Source organism: Lithobates pipiens, unplaced genomic scaffold, assembly GCF_037356315.1.
Source record: "Lithobates pipiens isolate NorthernLeopardFrog02 unplaced genomic scaffold, aLitPip1_a1.2 Scaffold_16, whole genome shotgun sequence".
In the NCBI taxonomy this organism is placed as follows: domain Eukaryota; kingdom Metazoa; phylum Chordata; class Amphibia; order Anura; family Ranidae; genus Lithobates; species Lithobates pipiens.
In genome coordinates, this window is record NW_027507748.1 from 526,956,373 (window position 1) to 526,981,133 (window position 24,761).

At 43.1% G+C, this 24,761-nt stretch overlaps 1 protein-coding gene across 1 annotated transcript in view; it reads left to right on the forward strand.

Annotated features, from left to right (window-relative positions):
* CNMD (chondromodulin) overlaps positions 1–24,761 on the forward strand; it is a 109,078-nt gene that overhangs the window by 38,852 nt on the left and 45,465 nt on the right. The window contains exon 4 of the mRNA XM_077483156.1: positions 6,135–6,248. Within this exon, the coding sequence (XP_077339282.1) occupies positions 6,135–6,248 (114 nt within the window). The remainder of the gene's footprint in view (positions 1–6,134; positions 6,249–24,761) is intronic.

A 24,761-nucleotide genomic window follows, 5' to 3' on the forward strand; every position in this document is an offset into this window, starting at 1 on the left:
AGTGACAACCTGCATATATTACTTACTTTAAGACTGTATGTGAGTCAGTTTCTGCATATAATTGCATTAGCAAAGCTGCAGTCATACATGGACGGATAAAATAAGAGATGTTATATACATACATAGTTCATGAGTCTCATACAAGTAAATGTAAAAGAAAATCACATGATGCTTTCAGCCAGTTCAAATATTCAGCGTTCACTTCTATTCCCGTGACAGTGACAAAACGCTATGCACACAGATAGATAATTGAAAAGAACATTGGATTCCTGCACTTAACAGGGTAGAAAATGTGCTCTCCTTTGTCTCTGCCCTTTCGTTTACCAAATGTGTATGAATCTGGCTTGGCCATTGCCTTGTGTCAGTGTTTCATTCAGCCTTAACACTCATCTATATTGTCAGCTTCCCTCCACGACTACAGCGATGAGACATGGAGACCGAGCGCTGATCCCACATATAGCAACAGGAGAAGCACCCATGTGTAAAAAAAAAAAACACGCTCTTCAAATAAAAATATCCCTGAACTACTCTTGTGAAGCAAAAAAAAAAAAAAAACGAAAAAGCAGAAGGTATAACCAAATTAGTAATAGAAAGAAGTAATAGCCATCAGTTTAACAAGTTCACAGCACAACACTTATGTAATTCTTATCAAACCAAGAGCTTGTCTTGGGTTTGCTCAGAGCAAGACATGCTTAGCAGATATCTTTAACACATTTCTTATAATTTTGTGTAAAGACTCAGACTGATTGGTTATCTAGAATTCTTGGCACTTGGGGCTTTCTAGATATGGAATGTTAATATAATTTAAAGCACTAAGAAATGCACTTAATTACATGTAAAACAATATTTGCCTTCCCCGCGCTATCGTTAACATTCGCAGACCCTGTCAGGTCTCTGAATAAATAAAGATTTCAGTTTCTTGCATAGAAGAGGTGGTATACGTCTACAGCAGCCCGGGTTACCTACCTACTCACACTGGAGCAGGGCAGGACTTAGGGTGGTGGGGGCCCCTGGGCTTGAGTCACTTTCGGGCCCTACCTTCTATACATTACCATATTTATTGGTGGATAACACGCGCTGGCGTATAACATGCACCCCAAATTTAGGAGGGAAGTTTAAGGAAAAAAACTTACATTTAAATGCCCATCATTGCAGCCTTGTCCGGTGTCATTGCAGTCTTGAAGTTAAAAAATGGCGCCGCCGAGTCCTCTGTATCTCATCGGCTCTCGGGTCCTCTTGGCGGCTCTTGGCAGCTCTTGGCGGCTCTCGGGTCCTCTCAGTGACTCTCGGGTCCTCTCAGTGACTCTCGGGTCCTCTCAGTGGCTCTCGGGTCCTGGAGGAACCCTGGTTGAGAATCACTGATATAGTGTGTGTGTGTGTATATACAGTACATGTATGTGTGGATAGATAGATAGGCTTGTCTTCATGTGCAATTGAGTGTATTTTAAATGTTTATAATTGGCCCTGTGTTGAAGTCAAAGTGGTGGCGGAAATACTTGTTGGATCTATATTTTAATATAATTTGGATTCTTTTTTAAATATTGTAGTGAATAGAGACACGCACAATAGAAAAATTTGTTTAGTTTCAGATTAATTTATTAAAGCTTAACTGGACATTTATGGGGAAAATCTAGCAAATAAACAAAATAATATAGCATATACGATTGTGACACAAGTCATATTGTAATTGAACATTATTAAAAATTACCTTTCCTTTTCAATCTGCAATCTGTAATTTTCGGTAAAATGCAATGCAATATGGCTACCTGGAGGTGTTCTGTACACAGAATGTGTACAGAAAGCCCCCCAGATATGTAATTTCCTGCTTGGGTGATTGGCTCACTGATTTTCCCAGAAGTCTGCACTAAGATACAAGTCGAATTTCAGGCATCCCCTGCAACAAAAATGTAATTTTTGGTGTGATACTCACAAAAGGAAATCACGTCTAAAGGGATGCAGACCCATCAGTTTTCCTCCTTAGAGGATGCAGGTGCAGTAGCTGGTTGATAATTATGAAACCACTCTTAGACTCACTGTGCCCAGGGGCACAGACAAACACACAGGGATTTTTTCAGAATAACAAAAGGTAGGAATCAAAGTTTGTTAAAATCCTTGTAATGTACATAGATCGCCCAGAGGGGAATTTTTTTATCAACAAAACTGGAGTTATTCTTTACGTTTAATAATTTTGTTTTGTCATATATTTTTATTTAGAATGATTCATTTTCAGAATTTGTTTTGTATATTTGAATCTGTTTTATATTTTTCTTGTTCCAAATAAATTTGTATTTTGGAAGATTGGCTTCATTTGTTTTAACGTGTTAATTCATTGTTTCAAGAGATTACTTATGCACTGTGTTTGGGTTGGGTGGAAGTGGATTCATCAGAATCTTCAATTCTCCAATCAAAACATAACAAATGGAATTAAATTCATTTTGTGTTCATTTGTTTTGTTATGATTTGGAGATTCTGTTGGATCCACCTCCATCCAACCCAAACACAAATAGTATGAATTATCATCTTATTTCATTTTTATACCATACCATACCATACCTTTTATACTGTATTTTTTGCAATATGTTTCCATTTCATATGTAGTGCATGTTTTATAATAATTAAGCACTTCCATACCAGGCCTGTTCTGGCACTCCTCTCTTACATGTAAAAATCATAATTTTTTTTTTGCTAGAAAATGACTCCCAAACATTATATATTTTTTTTAGTAAAGACTCTAGGGCAGTGATGGCGAACCTTGGCACTCCAGATGTTTTGGAACTACATTTCCCATGATACTCAACTACACTGCAGAGTACATGAGCATCATGGGAAATGTAGTTCCAAAACATCTGGGGTGCCAAGGTTCGCCATCACTGCTCTAGGGAATAAAATGGCAGTCATTGCAACTTTTTACATCAAGTGGTATTTGCGCAGCAATTTTTCTTAACTCCTTTTTTTTGGAAATGAATCGAAAAAACAAAACAAAAAAAACAGTAAAGTTAGCCCAATTTTTTTATATAATGTGAAAGTAGATGTTACGCTGAGTTAATAGATACCCAACTTGTCACGATTTAACCACTTAAGCCCCGGACCATTTGGCTGGCCAAAGACCAGAGCACTTTTTGCAATTCGGCACTGCGTGGTCATGCGACGTGGCTCCCAAACAAAAACATAGCAACAATTTTGAAAAAAAAACGTTTTTTTTACTTTTTGCTATAATAAATATCCCCCAAAAATATATAAAAAACATAATTTTTTCCTCAGTTTAGGCCGATACGTATTCTTCTACGTATTCTTTTGGTAAAAAAAAAACTACAATAAGCATTTATTGATTGGTTTGTGCAAAAGTTATAGCGTTTACAAAATAGGGGATAGTTTATGGCATTTTTATTATTCATTTTTTTACTAGTAATGGCTGTGATCAGCAATTTTTATTGGGACTGCGACATTATGGCAGACACATCGGACACTTTTGGCGCAATTTTGGGACCATTCACATTTATACAGTGATCAGTGCAATTAAAAATGCATTGATTACTGTGTAAATGTGACTGCTAGTGAAGCGGTTAACCACTAGGTGGTGCTGTAGGGGTTAAGTGTGTCCTAGGGAACGGTTCCAACTGTGGAGGGGAGGGGCTGTCAATCTGCTTGTGCATGCCCTTCTGCCACAGTATATTTGCATGAGGCGGTCGGGAAGCAGTTAAAATTGTGCACAGCTGTGGAATGGCGCCAAACTTTGGTACTTAAAACTCTCCATAGGCAACAGTTTAAATTTTTTTGCAGGTTACCAGTTTAGAGTTACAGAGGAGATCTTGGGCTAGAATTGTTGCTCTTGCTCTAACGCACATGTTGATACCTCAGATTTGTGATTTGAATGCCGTTTATATATGTGGGCGCCACTTGTGTATGCGTTCGCTTCTGTGCGAAAAAACACGTGGGAAAGGGGGCGCTTTAAAAAAAAAAAGTATTATTGTTTTACTTTTTATCTTTACACTTTCTCTTTAAATAATTTTTTTTTTATCACTTTTATTCCTAATACATCCCTTGTGATAGGAATAGTACATGACAGGTCCTCTTTCTGGAGAGATCTGGGGTCAATAAGAACCCACGTTTCTCCTTCAGGCTGGAAAAACCGAGATCAAAAAATAAATAGTCTCAGCCTTTCCAGCCACATCCCGGCAATGTTTACTTCTGCCGGCCCGGATGCTTTGGCTTCCAAGGGACCTCTTGGTCACCAGAAATCTCTATGCTCAACTTCCGGTGGTGGCCGATTCATTTTCCGGGTTGTGGATCACCCGGGCAAGCTGGTAGAAGTAACGTAGAGGGCAATGGGAGGGGGGGGTGTCCCCTCCCGCCGCCTGTAAGAACAATCAAGCAGCTAAACTGCCGCAATTGTTTTTACGGCGCAGAGAATAAAAAAAAATGATATCTGAATGATGCCTGCAGCTGCAGATATCCCCACTCAAAGTCCAGGACGTCATATGACATCCTTGAGCTGGAAGTGGTTAAAAATGTTAATGCAACATAAATTCGGATCATTTGTTATGTTGTTACATTATTTTGGATCTGAATGAATATGAATTAATTCATTGTTTCGTCGTAATTTATTTTGGATTTGTTATAATTCGTTACTATTGTGATTCAAATATTCAGATACATCCGCTTTTCGAAATAATGAAAATTATGTCTGAATTTCGATTTGTAACTAAACAAATCGCACATGTCTAGTTGTGACCTAATAAGCTTTCTTATTCATATCCCCTTATATGGATTCCTAACCGCTGATGCAATGCTTTACAGGCTCCTAATAAAAAGCTCCTAAAAAAACAAAAAACAAAACAAAAATGCTAATTTTTTTAAACCTGCATTTATTTATTTATTTTTACAATAGTGAACTTATCCTTTAAATTGAGCAATGCTATGTGCACAGGATCCCCTGGAGGGTTTACAAGTTTTTCTTCATCTGGGAATTTTTTCTTTAAGTCCGGTTCACACTGAGGCAGCACGACTCACAGCGCGACTGCCTCAGGCGACCTGGACGCGACTGCTGCGGCGACTTGCAAAACGACTTCTGTATAGAAGTCAATGCAAGTCACCCCCAAAGTCGTACAGGAACCTTTTTTTAAGTCGGAGCGACTTGTGTCACTCCGATTAGAATGGTTCCATTGTACAGAACGGGACGCTACTTGTCAGGCGACTAAGTCACCTGACAAGTCCTCCTAGTGTGAACCAACCCTTAAAGTGGAGGGCCATCCTAAAAAAAAAAAAAAAAAAAAAAAAAAAAAAGAGCATTAATATTCGTAAAAATAAATAAAAGAATTTAAAAAAAAAAAAGAAAATGTTACATTGCCAGAAATCCCTGTCTTCCTAATCTGCCTTCTTCCTGCTCCTCGGTGATCTTCTGTCTTCTCTCCTCCTCTGCGTTGTCTTCTGGGTAATGGGGCATGCTGTGTACTGGGAACTGTGTGTTCCCTAACACGATGCGTCCCATTCACAAAGCGTGCGCGTCTCGTGCATGCGCAGTAGGAAACGGGCAGTGAAGCCGCAAGGCTCCACTGCCTGTTTCCCTTAATGAGGATGGCGGCGCTGGGACCCAGGAGCCAAGGGACTTGGTGGCCGACATCGCAGGCACCCTGGAAAGGTAGGTCTCCTTATTAAAAGTCAGCAGCTTATTATTTTTAAAAATAAGTAGCTGCTGACTTTAAAAAAAATGTTTTACAGCTGAAACACGACTTTAAGTGACAGCTGTCGAAGGGGTTATATTTTTTCCTATTTTTCAGACATTTGTCCTTTCTTCCTGTTGTGTCTTCAGGACAGAAAGTTAAGGAAAATCTCCCCAATAGGACAGAGACAAACCTGCCAGGGGTCTTTAACCATGCCCTGTCCTATATGCAAGATACACTTGAAGGAAACCTGCGTTTCTGATCTTATTCCCTAGTGCCAGTCAACAGTTTACCCTCACGCTTCATTCTTCATATTTCCTTTTTCTACTTAGCTTACATTTTTCTATTCTTATATAAGAAGCATTGTACATTTATGTGCAGGTTGAAGAGATAAGGCATACAGTGTCAGTTAGTATGAGGATCTGTGGCGTGCGGGCGCATGGCCATTGTGTATAACTGTGTCTATCTTTTTAGGGTATTACCGGAATTCGTTTTGCTGGAGGAGAAAAATGCTACATTAAAGCTCAAGCCAAGGCTCACGTTCCGGATGTTGACAGCGTGACAAAGGAAAGCCTCTCGTTTGAATTGGTAAGCGCCAGACAAAAGAATGTGAATATGTGACAATTTAAACCCATTGTGACCCAAAAGTTGCAGTATCAGATTATATTTTCTGGACGCTTCTATGAGAAGAACAACAAACTTCTATATATAGTCATTAGACCGTGGCCAGCCATACAGTCGAGCAGTACACAGCTTTCTTTAAGCAGAATAAGGAGAACAATTTATCATTGTGTCAAACAAGTAAAAGCATGTAACTCTTCTTCGGACCCCTAATGTGCTGTTAACTTCCCAAAGCAGTCCCCATGGGTCGAAAAATTCAATCATGTTGAATGAAGACTTGTCCTTGCAATCTGTCACAATGGTTTACTGCTCTGGGTAGAAAGCGTCTGTACGATTCCCCCAGCCACTAATGGGGTTGGAATCACTCAGTGGCAATTGGTCTTCCAGTTGCTTATATTTGACCCATCTTTCCACATTATAAGACAAGCATTGATGTGAAATGAAAAGTCTCTTTGACAGAAACAGGGCCAGGACAAAGGGTGCATGGGCGGAGTAGCTGTCCTGGGCACTGTGGTATTATGTGAGGTGGAGGGGCACCATGAGGAGATTGGGGGGAGGAGGAGAGAATTGTTCTAGGAGGGGAAATTTGGGGAGGTGTGCTAGAAGGGGTGATTTCGGGGGATGTGTGTGTTGGTGGGGGGGTGTAATTTGTGCTATAAAAGGTGATGTGGTGGTGGGCAGGGGGATTTGTGCTAAGAGGGGAAATTTGGGGGGGGGGGTTGTGTTAGGATGGGGGATTAAAGGAGATGAATTTTTGCTTGGAGGGGAAATGTGAGGGGGTGAAGGACTTATACTAGGATGGGGACATTTTTGTTTGGTGGGAGTTGTGCTGGGGAGCATATAGGGAGAGAGGATTTAAGCTGGGGGGGGGGTGGCAAAGATTTTTGCTGGAATGTGGCATCTCAGTAGGGGTGGATTTTTACTTGGAGGAAGGGGAATTTATGTTTAGGGGTAGGCATGCCGATTAGTGCTCAATTTTTCTTTTTGCATAGGGATTTTTGCTGACACATAATGCTCATAGATCGCATCTGTTTGCCTTGGGCTCTAGATGGCCTTGCCCTGGCACTGGGTAGAAGATCAGCTAAAGTTGGTAGATACATTCTACTTCTAAACATATCCTCTAAATGAAGCAGCTTGACCCAGAAATGTATATTACTAGAGTTACATAAAAAATGAACTTGAGGCGCTGGTTTGCTTCCTATCCCCTTTAAGTTTCAGTCTTGATGCAGGCATATAATTATTGTTAAAAGTTTCCCCTTTGAAGTCAGCATTGCTCAACACGTGTTTCTATCAGTGAAAATGTTGTCTTATCATATGTGTCCCCAGTCATAGATATAGCATACATGTGGTCCCATTTATCTAACATGGGAGCAGGAGATGACGGCTCAGCCTGTCAGGGCCACTTCCTGTCCTTTGTGGTACTCCATCTGGATTTAAAGAGAATATTTGTTTTTCTTATGTTCAGCCCCCCACATAATTTAGTATGATATCTACTTATCATGGCATATGGTGCAGTTCCTGCCCATGCCTTACTGCATTTGTTTTCTCCATGAGCCCAATACATTTACACTAATATATGTACACCTTGCAGACATACCCAGGGCTCCAACAAGGGGTGGTAAGAAACGGTTCTTTTTATTGCTTGCTACCTGTTCATAGTTCATTACATTATAAACCCAGTTTGTATACAGTGTCCTTATTATCCTGATAGTTAAAGTTGTTTTTTTGTGTGCCCCAGTTATAGAGAGGTACATTATACACACACATGATGTATAACTAACTGAAGAAGAGTCGTCGTAACAAGCAAAAGGATAAATGAATTTGTTGTCAGTCAGAACTAACACTAGATTGTAGTATGGCATTGGTGAACTCAATTAGCACTTGTTAAAGGTAAATGTAATGTTAATTTAGTGATTTTAGGATTTATAAGGATTTATAATAATGATTGGTCATAAAGCATTTAACTAGTGGTATAATAATAAAAAAACACCATGGTATCATGTGAGGCTTTGGAAACCTAGTTTTGTGTACATCTAAATACATTGTAGAGTAGATGATTAGAGATAATGAATCTGCTGACGTGTATATGGAAAGGACGACTGGGTGGGAGTGTACTGGATCCAGGCTCTCCAGTGTGTATAAGTGCCAGCTCCTCCATTACTCTGTCTTGTAGATTTATTGCTTGTAAGCGATCCGCTGTCACCTACCATCAATTTGAAGATAAACCACTCTTAATGCTGTCATGTCATCCATACTCCTGGGCTGTGACCTGCTTATATGCTTTCTGGGATAAGGGAGGCTTGATAGAAATTTATGTATGAAAATCTGGATTTTAAGAATTGTACATTATGTTTATCCATATACAAGTTAATTTATAGTAAAGGTTTGCTTGACAAGCAGAATACACTGCACTGAAACAAAGTAATAATAAAATTATTTTTATAAGCTGCAGTCGAGAAGGTTAGGCCGAAATACTTCAGTTACATAAAAACATGACATTAAAAATCTAGGTGCTGAATAGATACCCAATATACTATATAAATGCCTCTCTACCCAGCGGGATTTGCTGAAGTTATGGTGCCCATGCAGTGAAAAAAAAAAGTTGCAATAGATAAGTGTATTGTCTATTGCAACTTATTTTTGAAGAGCACACGCTATGTGTTTTGAAATTTAACGTTACACCTGAACTGCAGTTTGGTTTGGGCATAATTATTCCAAATTTTGACCTCAGCATCAGTCTGACTGGACTATAGGGTGTTCAGCCTGGCCATAGGGGGTGCTGTCTCATCTGGCAGGCATGGTAACACAGTCTGGTTGGGTGCTTTAAGGTTACTTTCCCTCTGAGCCCGCCCAGTGGGAGTGTCACTCTTGAGGGTACTTTAGATACGGCGGTCACGTGGTTTGGGGTTCCAGTCCAGAAGTATGTTCTGACTCCATGGTCCTGGTCCTTCTGACCAGCCCCCAGGGAGCCTATGGCCTGGGGTGTGGATCCATCCAACTTTATGTCTCGGGGCTGGCTGGCCCGAGGCAAGGAAACAAAGGAAAGGATTCGGAGGTGGTCCGGTGCTGTCTCGGATTGTGGAGAGGCCCAGCAACTTCAGTTATTCAGAGGAGGAGTCTTCAGAAGAAGGCCTTGCAAGGGTTGGCTTCTTAGCAAGAGCCTGGTAAAGCTGAAGGACCCAAGTGAATCCTATTTCGTGCGGTATCGCTGGACCGGCTGAAAGATACTGGTACCACATGAGTGTTCTACAAGTATTCAAGTTTCCTTGTTCATGTTCTACAACAAAGTCTGTGGCAGAGACTTATTCCTACATGTTCTACAACAAAGTCTGTGGCAGAGACTTGTTCCTGATTTAAGCACCCTGTTGGCTGCTAGGTCTTGTGAGAGAGGGACTATCCAACTAGCGTGAACATCCAGCTGTGAATGGCTACTCTCTGGATTTATTCAAAGTAAGAAAGTTCTTTATTACTGACTTTGATACTAATGCCACGTACACACGATTGGACTATCTGGTGGACTTAGTCCGGCGGACAAACCTCCGGACTCTGAAGCGGAGGTCCACCGGACCTTTCGAACGAGCGAACCTGCCCACACACGACCGGACTTTTCCGGACTTTTGAAATGACCGGACTTGCCCACACATGGAAGAAAGTCCGTTCATTTTGAATGCGGCTCCAGGTAGAGGGGACTAGCGGAGGAATTCAATGTCGCCGCCTTCGGCGGCGAGATTGACACCTCGCTGGCCCAGTCACCTGGTATGGACTTAAAGGGGAAGCCCTATGCCGAAAAAACTGCGTGGGGGGGGGTGCTTGTCCCCATGTTGATGAGGACAAGGGCCTCTTCCCGACAACCCTGGCCGTTGGTTGTTGGGGTCTGCTGGTGGGGGGGCTTATCGGAATCCGGGATCCCTCTTTAATAAGGGGTCCCCAGATACCAGCCCCCCACTCTATGAGAATGAGCATTGGGGTACAATGTACCCCTACCCATTCACCTGGTGAAAAAAGTGTAAATAAAACACAACACAAGGTTTTAAAATAATTTATTGCACAGCTCCAGTGGTCTTCCGTCTTGGGGGTTCTTCTCGCCGGACTCCTACGCTATCTTCTACTAGCTCTTTTACTAGCGGAGGAGCCCGGCTTTCTTCTTCGCTGCCGCCGCCGCCTGGGGGTCTTCTTCCAACTTCGGGGGTCTTGTCCCCCTCTTCGGTTCTTCTTGTCAGGCCTCCGCTTCCTTCTCCCAGCTCTTTTACTAGCGGCGGCACGATCTTCTGTTGCCGCCTTCTCGTCTTCTCTTCTTCCATGAGATGTTGACTCGACGCTGTCTCTGGTCGCAATGACAGGGACGCTTTGTGCGGCGACTTATATAGGGACAAGGGTCAGGGTCACCGGGGGATGTCTCGCCCCTTATGATGTCACATTCCCGGAGGATGCTGGGACTGGGACACCACGTGACATCACCCGGTGACCCTGCCCATTGTCCCTATATAAGTCGCCTCACAATGCGTCCCTGCCATTGCGGCCAGAGACAGTGTCGAGTCAACATCTCAAGGAACAAGAAGAGAAGGCGGCAACAGAAGACCGGGCCACCGCTAGTAAAAGAGATGGGAGAAGAAAGCGGAGGCCCGGCAAGAAGAACCCCCCAAGACGGAAGACCACCGGAGCTGTGCAATAAATTATTTTAAAACCTTGTGTTGTGTTTTATTTACACTTTTTTCACCAGGTGAATGGGTAGGGGTACATTGTACCCCAATACTCATTCACATAGGGTGGGGGGGCCGGTATCTGGGGGCCCCTTATGAAAGGGGGCTCCTGGATTCCGATAAGCCCCCCACCCGCAGACCCCGACAACCAACGGCCAGGGTTGTCGGTAGGAGGCCCTTGTCCTCATCAACATGGGGACAAGGTGCTTTGGGGAGGGGGGCTGCAGGGCCCCCCTTCCCCAAAGCACCCCCCATGTTGAGGGCACGCGGCCTGGTAGGGCTCAGGAGGCGGGGCGCTCACTTGTCCCCACCCCCTTTCCTGACTGACCAGGCTGCGTGCTCGGATAAGGGTCTGATATGGACTTTGAGGGGGACCCCCACGCTGTTTTTTTGGCATTGGGCATCCCCTTTAAGTCCATACCAGGTGACGGGGCCAGCGACGTGTCAATCTCGCAGATGGAGTCAAAACTTCTTTCTAAGTCCGGCTGACTTTTTTTCCCCAAAAGCCTACACATGGGTGGATTGTCCGGCGGACTCTGTTCCGCCGGACCAAGTCCGCCGGATAGTCCGATCGTGTGTATGGGGCATAAGAGTACCTGGACTTTTCACCTAACCCTCTGATCCTACACTAGAGACTGTTGTTAACTAAATTTTTGCAAATAAAATCCCTTTAAGCAGATCTGTCGTCAGTCTCTAAAGTTTCTGGGCCATCTACCACGGGAAACCCCTATACACGAGGAGGGAGCGAGAGACGGTAATGGTAAGCCCATTAAAACCAGCCGCTCCTTCGGGGGTAAGTGCTACATAAGTTTAGTGTACGAGAAGTTTATACAGCAGAATAGGCAAATCTGTCACTGAGGTCAATGGATGGTGAAAGATTAGGCCATGGTCATCCTCCTCTGGACCGCTTGTGAACTTCTCTCAACAATGTTTTACTGCAGTACATGTCTACAAATAATAGTCAGTTCTTTCATAATTTTGTATTATGAGCTTTCATTCAATCCCTGCAGTACTGCTACACATATGCTTTGACTTTATTCCAAGCCTGGATTTGTGGAAAACCCACTGACTTGAGCTACCCAATTTTTTTTTTAACAATTATTTGCAGATTCCTAAGTAAGCATGCATTATGTATGTATGTGTCAACTATATAGCTTTTAAGACTTGTAGGGGCTTTCGAGGCTGTTTCACAAGGGAGTAGTGTGTGGACCTGTGCTGTGATTTGTGCTTTGCTATTACAGCAGAAAGATAGACGTGCGTTTTAATGTATATATGTAGCAGACAAATACAATGTTCGCTCATAGTTGTAGATTTGTAAGAGGTTCATTGCTTATTGTGGTAATTTATTATACCTCCTATTTAAGGCACCTGCTAGGAAGCTGGGCTAGAAGCACCTGTCTGTATCACTGGGCTATGTAATAGAAGTACCTGTATCACTGGGCTATATAGTAAAAGCACTTGTATCACTGGACTATGCAATAGAAGCACCTGTAAGCTAATAAAGGGTCTGGAGGATATTAGTTATGAAGAAAGGTTGAGAGCACTGAACTTATTTTCTCTGGAGAAGAGACGCTTGAGAGGGGATATGATTTTAATTTATAAATACCATACCGGTGACCCCACAATAAGGATAAAACTTTTTCACGGAAGGGAGTTTAACAAGACACGTGGCCACTCATTAAAATTAGAAGAAAAGAGAGTTAACCTTAAACCACGTAGAGGGTTCTTTACTGTAAGAGCGGCAAGGATGTGGAATTACCTTCCACAGGCGGTGGTTTAATCAGGGAGCATCGATAGTTTCAAAAAACTATTAGATAAGCACCTGAACGACCACAACATACACAGATATACAATGTAATACTGACATATAATCACACACATAGGTTGGACTTGATGGACTTGCGTCTTTTTTAAACCTCACCTACTATGTAACTGTATGTAGCAGCCATAACCCTTGACGGGGCAGCCTTAACTTTTGGGCTTACCGGTTACCTCCCAGAGTTAGTGCCCAACAACCTTGGAGGCTGACACCAATAAAGTCCTTTTGAAAGGTTTTTATTTGCAGGGGCAACATCCAACAAACACAGTCTCGTATGGGAACAGAGGGCAAGGGTGAAAGAACTCAGGCACTTTGAACTGAAAATATCACAAAGTCTCTAGTACCACCCAGAGAGTAGCCACTCGCAGCTGGGCACTTCAAGGCTGAACAAATCTCTAGCCAGAGATTATGGCAATCAGCGCTTTGACTCAGAACTTGTGAAATCTCTGACCTTGAACAAGTTGTAACTGAAAGTGAACAGGAACCTTTTTCCTCAGTACCTGGAACGTTCTCTGTCTCCTTGATAGTACTGGGAAAAGTGTGGATTCGTCAATGTCCTTCCCAACTCAGTAACCAGGCACTTCTCAGGATGCCAGCTTGTTGGCCCTCCTCCGAAGAGTCCTCCCCCGGTCACTTACACGAGCTGTGGTGCCCTTCCAAGCCGAGAGCACATCTGGAAGCCTTGAATCCTCCCTCAGTTACTATGCCTCGGACCGGCCGGTTCCAAGACTCAGGAACAGACGGATCCCTACCCCAGGCGTTAACCAACCAAAGCATGTTGCAGAGCGACGAACGCTCCCGTGACCGGGACCCCTCGCGGGGGCTACCCCTGTCCAGAATCAGGAACAGACCGCTAGGGCCTCACGAACTAACCCGGAGCACGTGACTTCAACACCTTAAGTACCCTTCCCCAGACTCCTCAGCGGGGCCCAGCGCACCCACTGATTGGCTCCAGGGAAGCTGATACCCAAAACGTCCAACCAGGCCTGGTTCTGAGCCTGTCATGTGCACCTCACTACACACATGACCAAGCAGAACTCTAATGCCCCGTACACACGAGCGGACTTTTCGACATCCAAACTCCGACGGACTGAGTCCGTCAGACTATCCGATCGTGTGTGGGCTGCAACGGACTTTAGCTTCGCAAAAGTCTGACGGACTTTAGAAATGAAGCATGCTTCAAATTTTCCCGACGGAACTCCGCCGGACCCGGTCCCCTTCGAAAAATTCGCTCGTGTGTGTGCTACTCCGACGGACTAAAACCGACGCTAGGGCAGCTATTGGCTACTGTCTATGAACTTCCTACGTCGAATCCAGTCGTACGTCATCACGTTCGACTCCGTCGGAGTTTGGTGTGATGGTGTGTGGTCAAGTCCGTTCGGTCGAAAAGTCCGCCAGAACTCCGTCGGAACTCCGTCGAAACTCCGGCAGAACTCCTTTGGAGGTCTGTCAGACTTAATCCCTCTCGTGTGTACGGGGCATAACACAGCCCAGCCAAACCGATGTCAAAGTTAAACCTACACAGTTAACCCTCAGAACCCCTTTATTGTTCTGAGGCAAAAACAAATTTGTACATGACAAACACTTTGTCCAAAGTGTCATCGCTATATGCATCACTGGGCTATGTAGTAAAAGCACCTGTATCAGTGGGCTATGTATTAGAAGCACCTGTATTAGTGGGCTATGTAGTAGAATCACCTGTATCAGTGGGCTATGTATTAGAAGCAACCGTATTAGTGGGCTATGTAGTAGATGCACCTGTATCACATAGTAGAAGCACCTGTATCAGTGGGCTATGTAGTAGAAGCACCTGTATCACTTGGCTATGTAGTAGAATCACCTGTATTAGTCTGCTATGTAGTAGAAGCAACCGTATTAGTGGGCTATGTAGTAGAAGCACCTGTATCACTGGGCTATGTAGTTGAAGCACCTGTATCACTGGGCTATGTAGTTGAAGCACCTGTATCACTGGGCTATGTAGTTGAAGCACCTGTATCACTGGGCTATGTAGTTGAAGCACCTGTATCACTGGGCTATATAGTAGAAGCGCTTGTATTTCTTTAATGCTGTGACTTTACTGCAGACGCATTTAGCAGAAGAATGCTTTAAACACAATTCTGAAGACTATAGGAGAAAGGCTGTTTCTTTAAATTGGTAAACCGTATGCCCCACGCACACTGGGCAGTAGTCCTGGAGCATGGAGCTCTGGTGTTTAGTTGTGGGCAGAGGGCACAGATGTCCTGTCTAACTCCCCCGCCAGCAAGGCAGATAACGTAATCACTACATTAATCTTTAGATTACTCCTCAAATTTTCATGTTGTGTTCAAGATATTTTTAATCCTCAGTTTTGTTTAAAAAAAATATTATTGCTGCATGATATAATAATAACGCCAGTGTGTATTTAAAGTTACAGAACATTATAATTCTGTGCTAGAGACTTCACCTGTTCTAAAGAAAACCCTCTTTTGGAATTAGAAAAGAGGGATAAATTTGTCATTACTGTCACATATAGAGCACCCCTCCCATAGAAACAATCTCTTTGATAAACGCTGAACAAATACCATACAAAAGGGAGAGATTTACTAAACCGGGAGTCCGCAAAAAATGTTGCAGCTTCCAGGTTTTCCAAAGCTTAATTGAACAAGCTGAAGTTAGAAGTTGGCTACCATACACAGCTGTACCAGATTCTGATTGCTCACAGTTTTAGTAAATACCCCCCAATGTCTATTCAGCTGTCTCCAGGGTCCACCAATGCTTGGAGTGTGTATCTTGCCTTCACAGTGCAGAGCAGGGTGCACTTGTACACATGAGATCTCATTCATTCCTTAAAACAGTTGTGTGGCATGAACACAAGGTCACTTGGCTAGATAACACTACTTAACTGAGCACAGGCTGTTAAAGTGCCTGGCCTTCCAGCAGAACCACTGATGGTGGGGATAGGTCTGACTGTTGGACATCTCTCAGGCTGGTATGGGTGGTGCACAGGTAAGCACCCAATATTTTCTCAAATCAGAAGAAAGTGACATGTGAGGGAACAATTTCTGGGAGGTAAGCATTTACTAAGGGGTTGTTGCATACCGTCCTTTAGTAAATCACCCTGTATGTAAAAAAACATTTAGCTGAAAATGCCAGCTTTAGTAGCTGGTGGCTTCCAGGTATTGCAAGATTTCCAGGATCCTTAAGCCATCTCTAGAGGGTTATTTCAAGCTTAGTTACATCAAAGATAATTATGTTCATTAGGTAGTATTCTGCAATAGTAATAGCCGATTCCACTTGATGTGTACCCCTGATAGAAATTTTGTACAGAGATGCTCCACTTTGTATCACATGGCCGTTTCACGGACGATGAGCTAGGTGAATTCTGAAATAGCTATAATTAGTCCGACTTCATACTAGTACAGTGTACAGCAGAATCAGTCAATTTCTATCTAGACAGGCCACTGCCTTCCTGATCTCTCAAGGATATTCATATGCACTTGATGTACTGGTGTAATATATCATTTAAATTGCTGCCTTTAGGTCATATCACTTCTTTGCAGGATATATTATCTCACAAATGTTCCTGCCGAGACAGCTGTAGTCAGTAAAAATTAGACAGCATTATGCATGTTAGTGCTCACATAATTGTGTTTATTACCCTTATTTTCAGATTTTTTTTTTTCAAGATATGTACTCTCTCTGCATCATTCATATCCCGGACACGTGTCATGGTTGGTACAGATCAAAACCAATTACTAGGTGATATTCTCAATCATAATTACACTGAGAAACCTTTGCAAGCATTTTTTGTTAGAGATTGCTTTTCATAGTCTGATGTGTACTGCAGGAGAGATATGTTTAAAATAATTGATTCTCCCCGGAACATGCATACAATGTACTGTATTACCCTTTAATGAAATGCAAAGAAGTGAATGGAAAAATATTTAAAGAACCCTTCCACCTAAAATGAACATGTTCTGGGTGGAGTGGATTAGGGTTTTATCCCCCCCTAGACTGGAGCAGACTCCGACAATTTCCCCCTCCCCCCTCTTAAACAGGGGCCAAGCAGAGTTTATTTTCAGCTGAGCTAGTGTTGTCCCAGCTCTAGGTGAGTTCCCATTATGAGAAAATGTTTCACTAATATATACCGTATTTATTGGCGTATAACACGCACATTCATTTTAAGAGGGACGTTTGTGGAAAAAAAAAACTAAATTTTAAATAAGGAGCTTTGAAGCAAAATAAGGGTTAGTGCCCATCTGCAGCCTCACCATTGCCACAATGCAGCCTGAGCAAAGCCCATCTGCAGCCTCGCCCTTGCCGTCAATGCAGCAGTCTCGCCATTGCCGTCAATGCAGCAGCCTCGCCATTGCCGTCAATGCAGCAGCCTCGCCATTGCCATCAATGCAGCAGCCTCGCCATTGCCGTCAATGCAGCAGCCTCGCCATTGCCGTCAATGCAGCAGCCTCCCCATTGTCGTCAATGCAGCAGCCTCCCCATTGCCGTCAATGCCCATCTGCAGCCTAGAGGGGATAGGGAGGGGGCGGGATGATCGCCAACGGATTACATACAGTGATAATCTCCTATGATAGACAGAACAGTGGTCCAATGGCGGCCAAGGAGACTGGACTTCCTATTACAGAGGCCACCAAGTAAACAGGAGATTCTCACGGTCCCCTCGGAGGCAGCTAAAATTTAAGTATTGGCGTATAACACGCACGCGCCATTTGCACCCAATTTTCAGGGTGAAAACGAGCGTGGTATATGCCAATACAGTATTTTAAATAACTGATTCTGCTTGGAACATGTACAAAATGCACTGTATTAGCTCCAAAAAAGTAATGAGAGGAAAACTTTTCAGGGCAACCCTAAGGCCTTCTCTACACAACCATTTACATGCAGGCACCAGATTCCAGCTACAAGAATCTGTGCCTAACTACAGGTATCTGCTCTACATGCAAAGAGCTACCCTCTTCACTGGAACTAACGGGCCAAGCCCAACCCCTGAAAAACAACCCCACAACATAATCCCCCTTCCACCAAATGATTTGGACCAGTGCACAAAGCAAAGTCCAATAAAGACATGAATGAGCGAGTTTGGGATGGAGGAACTTGACTGGCCTGCACAGTCCTGACCTCAACCCCATAGAACACCTTTGGGACGAATAAGAGCAGAAACTGCGAGCCAGGCCTTCTCATCCAGTTTCTGGAAAAATGGTCAAACACCCTCACAGATATACTCTTCTGGGAAGGCTGTCCACAAGGAGTGTATCTGCAAAGGGTGGGCCAACTCAAATATTGAACCCTACGGACTAAGATTGGGATGTCATTAAGGTTCATGTGCGTGTAAAGGCAGGTGTCCCAATACTTTTGATAATATAGTGTACATTGCCTTTAAATAATTTTGTCCCTTACTCACTCCTTAGTTAGGGAATGCTCTATATAATTAGTCCTACCCTTTTCATTCATTCATTCACTTCCATTCATCACATGTATTGTATCCTGCTGGAGCAGTATAAACAGCTAGAAACACAGATTTTTGGAGCTAACTGATTTTCATCTGTTATGATCTGCACAAGTTATTGGATTAAAGCTTATATAAAAATTTGCAAGATGTCATTTAGACAGAGTCGCTGTTTGCCAAGCTACTGAGACTGAAAGTTGAAGTCTCATCACAACTTCAGTTGATCACACTTTCAGTGCTTAGATGGGGAGGCAGAACAGTGGTCTTATTTCAAAACAGCAAAAAAGGAGCAAATAATACTTACTTGTCCCATTACCCATATCAACAGCTGCACTTAATGGTTGGCTCCTCAAGCCCCTAAGGCCCTACAGATTTCAGGGCCTATACAGTAAGTGTGCCAAATGCTGAGGATCTTTAACCAGAACAGTCTGGTGCAGTCAGGTGTACAGGTGGGCATGGATTGTTTGCTTTGCAGGGATGCTTTTTTAACATGTTTTTACTACTAGCCAACCAGCGCACAACGTTAGCACAATGGCACAACTGGGCAAATGGGCATACAGGCACATCCCCTTTAAATCGTGGCATTGTGGGCACACGTGCCCGTCGCGTACTCTGTGACCGTGCCCACAGATTAGATTTCCGCAGAGGGCCCACTATCGTGTCACGGAGCAAAAGAACGGCATTTCCCCATTCTGCCTAGTGACATGAAAGGGATCTATGGCTCCCTGTGATCGGGAGCAGTGATCGCTGTCATGTCAGTGGTAGCCTATCCCCCACACAGTTAGAACACCTACCTAGGACACACTTAACCCCTTGATCGCCCCTAGTGTTTAACCCCTTCCCTGTCAGTGTCATTTACATTACATTAAACATTACATTACACAATAATCAGTGAATTTTTATAGCACTGATCACTGTATAAATGACATTGGTCCCAAAATGGTGTCAAAAGTGTCCGATATGTCCGCCGTAATGTCGCTGTCACAATACAAAATTGCAGATCGCCGCCATTACTAATAAAAAAAAAATAATAAAAATGCCATAAATCTTTCTCCTATGTGTAGACGTTATAACTTTTGCGCAAACCAATCAATATACACTTATTGCAATTTTTTTTACCAAAAATATGTAGAAGAATACATATTGGCCTAAACTGAGAAATAAATTAGTTTTTTAGATATTTTTTGGGGATATTTATTATAGCAAAAAGTAAAAAAAAAATTGCTTTTTTTTCAAAATTGCCGCTCTTTTTTTGTTTATAGCGCAAAAAATAAAAAACGCACAGGTGATCAAATACCACCAAAATAAAGCTCTATTTGTGGGAAAAAAAAGGACGTCAATTTTGTTTGGGCGCCACTTCGCACAATTGTCTGTTAAAGCAACACAGTGCCAAAACGCAAAAAGTGCTCTGGTCAGGAAGGGGGTAAATCCTTCCGGGGCTGAAGTGGTTAAAGGATGCCTTCACCTAAAATGTATCCTTTTGAGTGGAGCAGATTAGGGTTGTATTCCATTTATGCTGTTTGATTCCATCAAACTCTTTTTAGCTGAGCTACTTTTTTCACGGCTCCGGACGAGTTTCCGTTCTATGCAATCGAGTGCTGATTTACTCAACCAACTGCCCCTTAATTGCTTTCTAATGGTTTGCATAAAGCACTCACAGGCAGGGGACAATGGTAGCATTCAGTGGTTCTCTTGCGTTTCTATATTCATACCAAAGGTGCAGATATACCACACAGGAAAGCTTGCCTTTGTGGATTGATAAACAACATTCTTATGAATTTTAGCTTAGCCCTCAAATTACTCATCACCCATAGATGATAATTGGCACACAGAGAAAGTTTTGTGCTATGTAAAATAGAGGGAATTGAAAGCAGATCATTATTTCAAATGAGCACCACTAATACAGTACGTATACTGAACATTCCTAGGAGCCTTAGGGAAATAAAAAATGTTTTACTTATTATTCAGTATTGTACTGATCTGCAGTGAAGAAAGTCTGTAGGAAAAGGCGCTCACAATAGCAGACAGAGCCGTCCTAGTCTTCACACACTTACATATGCTGTCTGTTGCTCACTTGTCTGCAGTAGACAGCAAGAGCCAATGATAGTGACAGATCCGACAAGTGAGTGTATGAGTGACAGTAAAAGGGGACAGGGGCTCTGAATGGGTGCTCTACAAGTACTAAGCATACACACACATGAGAACTGAGGCGTGATCAAACCCTTAAACAAAATAGTTTTATTCCCCATATTCATCCACAATCAGTGGATAGGGCATGTCGTTTAAGCAGCAAAGCAGTGGTGGTTTGTCTGTATTAAATCAGCAGCTGCACAGGGATTTTTCCAGTACAATGATCATAACACTACCTGCTAGAGCTTATCTGGCCAATCATTTTTACTAGAGCTTAGCATCTTACTGGAACAGTCCTATTTGGTGGACACAGTCAATGAATTTATAAAGATTGTCGTAGACACTCTTTAGAATCCTGACGCTCATCTACACGACAAATATTGGTGCGGATGGAAAAAACATTCATATAGCTGTCAGGAACAGGTACATGAATCTGTTGCTTGGTGGGGTGCAGCACCGGCGCTGGAGTGTCCATAACGCAGAGCCTACATTATTATCCCTGGCCCCAGTCAGCGATTTCACAGATGATAGCTAAAACTAAACAAAGGGGCTGGGATACGGACTGACTGACCAACTTCCCAGAATATGGCCATCGCCATATACAGTATAAGTAATGTGCAAACTGTGGGCGCTATAAAAATCCTGTATTATAGTAATTATAATAATATCAGCCGGTATCCCCACCCATTTATTTACTTTCAGCTGTTTGAATGGGAATCTCATATCCTGCAGCTGAATGGGGCCAGGGATAAGTCATCAGTTGTTATGGTGATTGCAGACGTAGGAAGGCCGCTGGTCCAATCAGCTGTAGCCATGGAATATCTAATTTCACAGCAACCCCCCCCCCCCCCCCCCCAAAAAAAAGTGTTGAGGAAGCTGGTAACATCATTGACCAAATATAGCCACAAAGATATTGACCAAATATAGCCATGTGGTGATAATAGGTCAATGATGTTACCAGAAGCTGGGCTGACAGCCTGCTAGGATGTTACAATTTACCACAGCTTATCTTTAGCTCATCCTCAAGCCCCGTACACATGGCCTGAATGTCGGGAAACAACTCCTCGTTCAAAAAAAAAAAAAAAAAAACCCCATGACATTAGGCCCATTTGTATGTCAGTCTTCTTCTGTTGGATGTGCATGCTGGAAAAACCAGCAGCCACCGACTCCCGATCATCACTTTCAGCCAATGGCAGAGAGTGCTGATTGGAGTGTTCTGGCGGGGGGCCCTCCCCCTGCCAGAACACAACATCTCAGCTGGGGAGATCACACACCTCGTCTGTACTAACCAACCTCGTATGGTTAGTAGAGCGGCTCCGACCAGAGCCAATAGTTTTTTTTTGTTCAACCCATGGGGCTAAATAAAAAAAATAAAAAAATTAAAAATTGTATACTTACCCGACGGTAATTTTCCTTTCCTTTGCATGACAGCATACATGAATGGGATAGGCTCTGCCCCTCGCCCAATCAGGACTGGTTATATTATATATAAATGAGTCGCCTCCCCCCAGGTGGCATTCTTGTAACTATGCTCAAATGTAAAACCCACAAGGGAAGGACCTGTATGCTGTCATTCTTTGCATCATGAAAGGAAAATTACCATCAGGTAAGTATACAATTTTCAGTTTTCCTGACACAAGCATGAAAGCATACACGAATGGCATGTAGCACACCAACAGATCCTACTGTATAAGGGAGGGCCATGCTGAAGCGTTTGAATCAACAGAACTGAAGTCAACTTCCCTGATTCCAATGTTGCTTAATTGACTTTGCAATAGGCAAAAAAATGGTTTGTAGTATATGAACCTGGTTGATATCCTATAAAATTCTATACCTCTGAATTTTGCCCATGAGCACGCCACCCTTTTGATAAAGTGAGCTCTGCACTAGATTGTTGAATTTATCTTCGTCCTATAAGCCCCTTAAGTTACACTGACCCAAGATAATGCCATTGTCCTAGTGGACAGTGAAAAGTCTTCTTCTGATACTGCCATGCCTGACCTTATAGAGAAGGGCCACTTCCATGTATTTCTTCCACATAGAGTCCATTACTTCAGCTTGTGGTGACGCAGACATTTCAGTTTGGACATGCGGGTGATGTCTTGACCCAGAAGCAAGGATACAAACACTCGTCTGGTGCTGGAGAGGAAGAAACCAGAGCTATTTTGTTTGATTATGGTAGCAATGAGGTAGTTTACCGCTTGACATTTAGATATCTGAAATAATTCACCCAGATGTGATATGCTTAAGAAATACTGCTTTAGTGTCACTGAACCTATTGAGGTAGTCTTGTTCAGAAGAATGGAGGAGTGGCACAACCTTCCCAACACTAGTTGTACGATCTGTACCGGCCTTTCGGAATTGGTTTACCCCAGATGTGCAGCGGTCACTGGATCTCAGGAATTGAGGACCTGACCAAGACTTGACTACTGTTTAATCCCTTATCTTATATTACTTGCAGACATCTTCATTTTTGCAGCCAGGAGCAGAGGATTCTATCCTTAAATTCTGTGAGATTTCCCATGTTCTGGTATACCTGGAGTTTGCCGCAGGTTCTCCTGGTTTCCACAAGGTTTCAAATAGTGGCAAGACCCCTCGATGAGCCTTCCTAACTCTGTCTACCAGTTGCTAGATCCAACGTGGCTGAATTTGGATATACTTGGCTCCACTGTGTAAGGTCTGAGATCTCAGGAAGAATACAATAGGAGGTTCTTGGGCCAAAGACTGTATTTTGAGGACACCACAGCCTGTAAGGCCACCGGATCATTATTGCCCTTATCCCAGCTGTATAACTATGGATCCTGGTTGAACTAGATGGACTTGTGTCTTTTCTCAACCTGCCTAACTATGTACTATGATCCTGAGGAGGAGCTTGGAGATCACAGAGTCTGGTGGCTATATTTCCTAAATTGCTGACCCAGCTGGATGTTAGTAGATCCACTGTTTCCACTTCTGCAAAGCTCCTCTAGCAGGAATAACTGCCCTTCCTGACCATTGAGTTTACTGCCAAGTTGAGATTCATTGAACCACTTGTTGGTCTAGGGACCCCTGACATCCAAGGCTTCATATTTTACCATATCTGACAGGAAGTTCTGGGAAGCAATGAGATGAGACAGGTTTTAGTGTTGGCAAACCTAAATGGGAGATATCTTGTGCCATGATGATAAGGGATTACCTATTGCCGTCTGTTTGGAGCATAACTAAGGCCTCCTAGGCCTTGGGAATCACTGTACCCCTGATGTTAGACACTTTGTCCTCCATTGGCCTATGCAATTGATCTCGAGCTAGGAGGTCACTGAGGTGAATACCAAGAAAGTGAATAGACTTTGATGATTGGTATGCCTGGAAGTTGATAAGATTAACTATCCTTAGCCACCATCAATGGGACTAGTCCCATATATGGGGTAATCTTCCCTGGAATAGGAAGCAAATCTTTCATTACATTAGAAGGCCAGTTTATGATGTTCTCAATCTTCCACTGCATCCAACCAACTGCATGGATTACTGCAGACTACTTCTCGACCATTTGAGACCATGGGATACAAACAGATGGGATAGAGTCAAGACTTGCCTCTACATAAGACCTAATACTGTCACCCTCCGTGAGGGCAACTCTACAGTATTCTCCGGAACATCTAAAATGTAATTATTATAATGAGATTAGTTGGCCTTCCCTCTGAATCAGGGTTTGCTAGGACCTGGATGATGTTAAGCCACCTGCAGCTGTTGTTCGCATAAGAAACCTGCAGCCCTTGCTTCTGCAAGATGGCCCCTACTGGAAGCAACATTCTGTAAAAAGGTCTTGAGTATGTGGAAAGGTCAAAAGGTTGTTGAACAAACCCAAAGTGAAACTCTCAGAAACCTGGGTGTACCGAAGTGCGTATGCACACATCAGCTAGATCTAGAGAAACTGTAGCTGCTTTATCTGATGGTTTGAGTGATTGTTCTCAATGACTCCATATCTTGCCTAAATGTGCTTTCCGACTAAGGACAATGGACCAATGATTCCTGTTGGACAAGATTTGGTAACATTTGCTTAAAGCCTTGATATCTCTAAAGAACCATAGTGGTAATTAGAGGAGTTGGAAGAGTGGAAAGAAATGTCTATTGACTTTCTGACTGCACAAAGTACAACTCACCAGCACACCAGGAATCTTCCATTGTCCCAAGGTTATGTTGCAGACAGATCACATCACAAAGACAAGTGCTGCACAGGCCCCACTGATCCTGAGCCTCCTGACCAAATTTGCATTAATTTCTACAATATAACACTTGCTGGGCACATTAGAGTGAAAAGGAACTTTGCTGCTCCTCGAGAGGCGCAGACTTGGGCTTAGGCGATCAAAGACGATTATGGATCTTCCAATCTCTTCTCTAGCTCTTCTTAG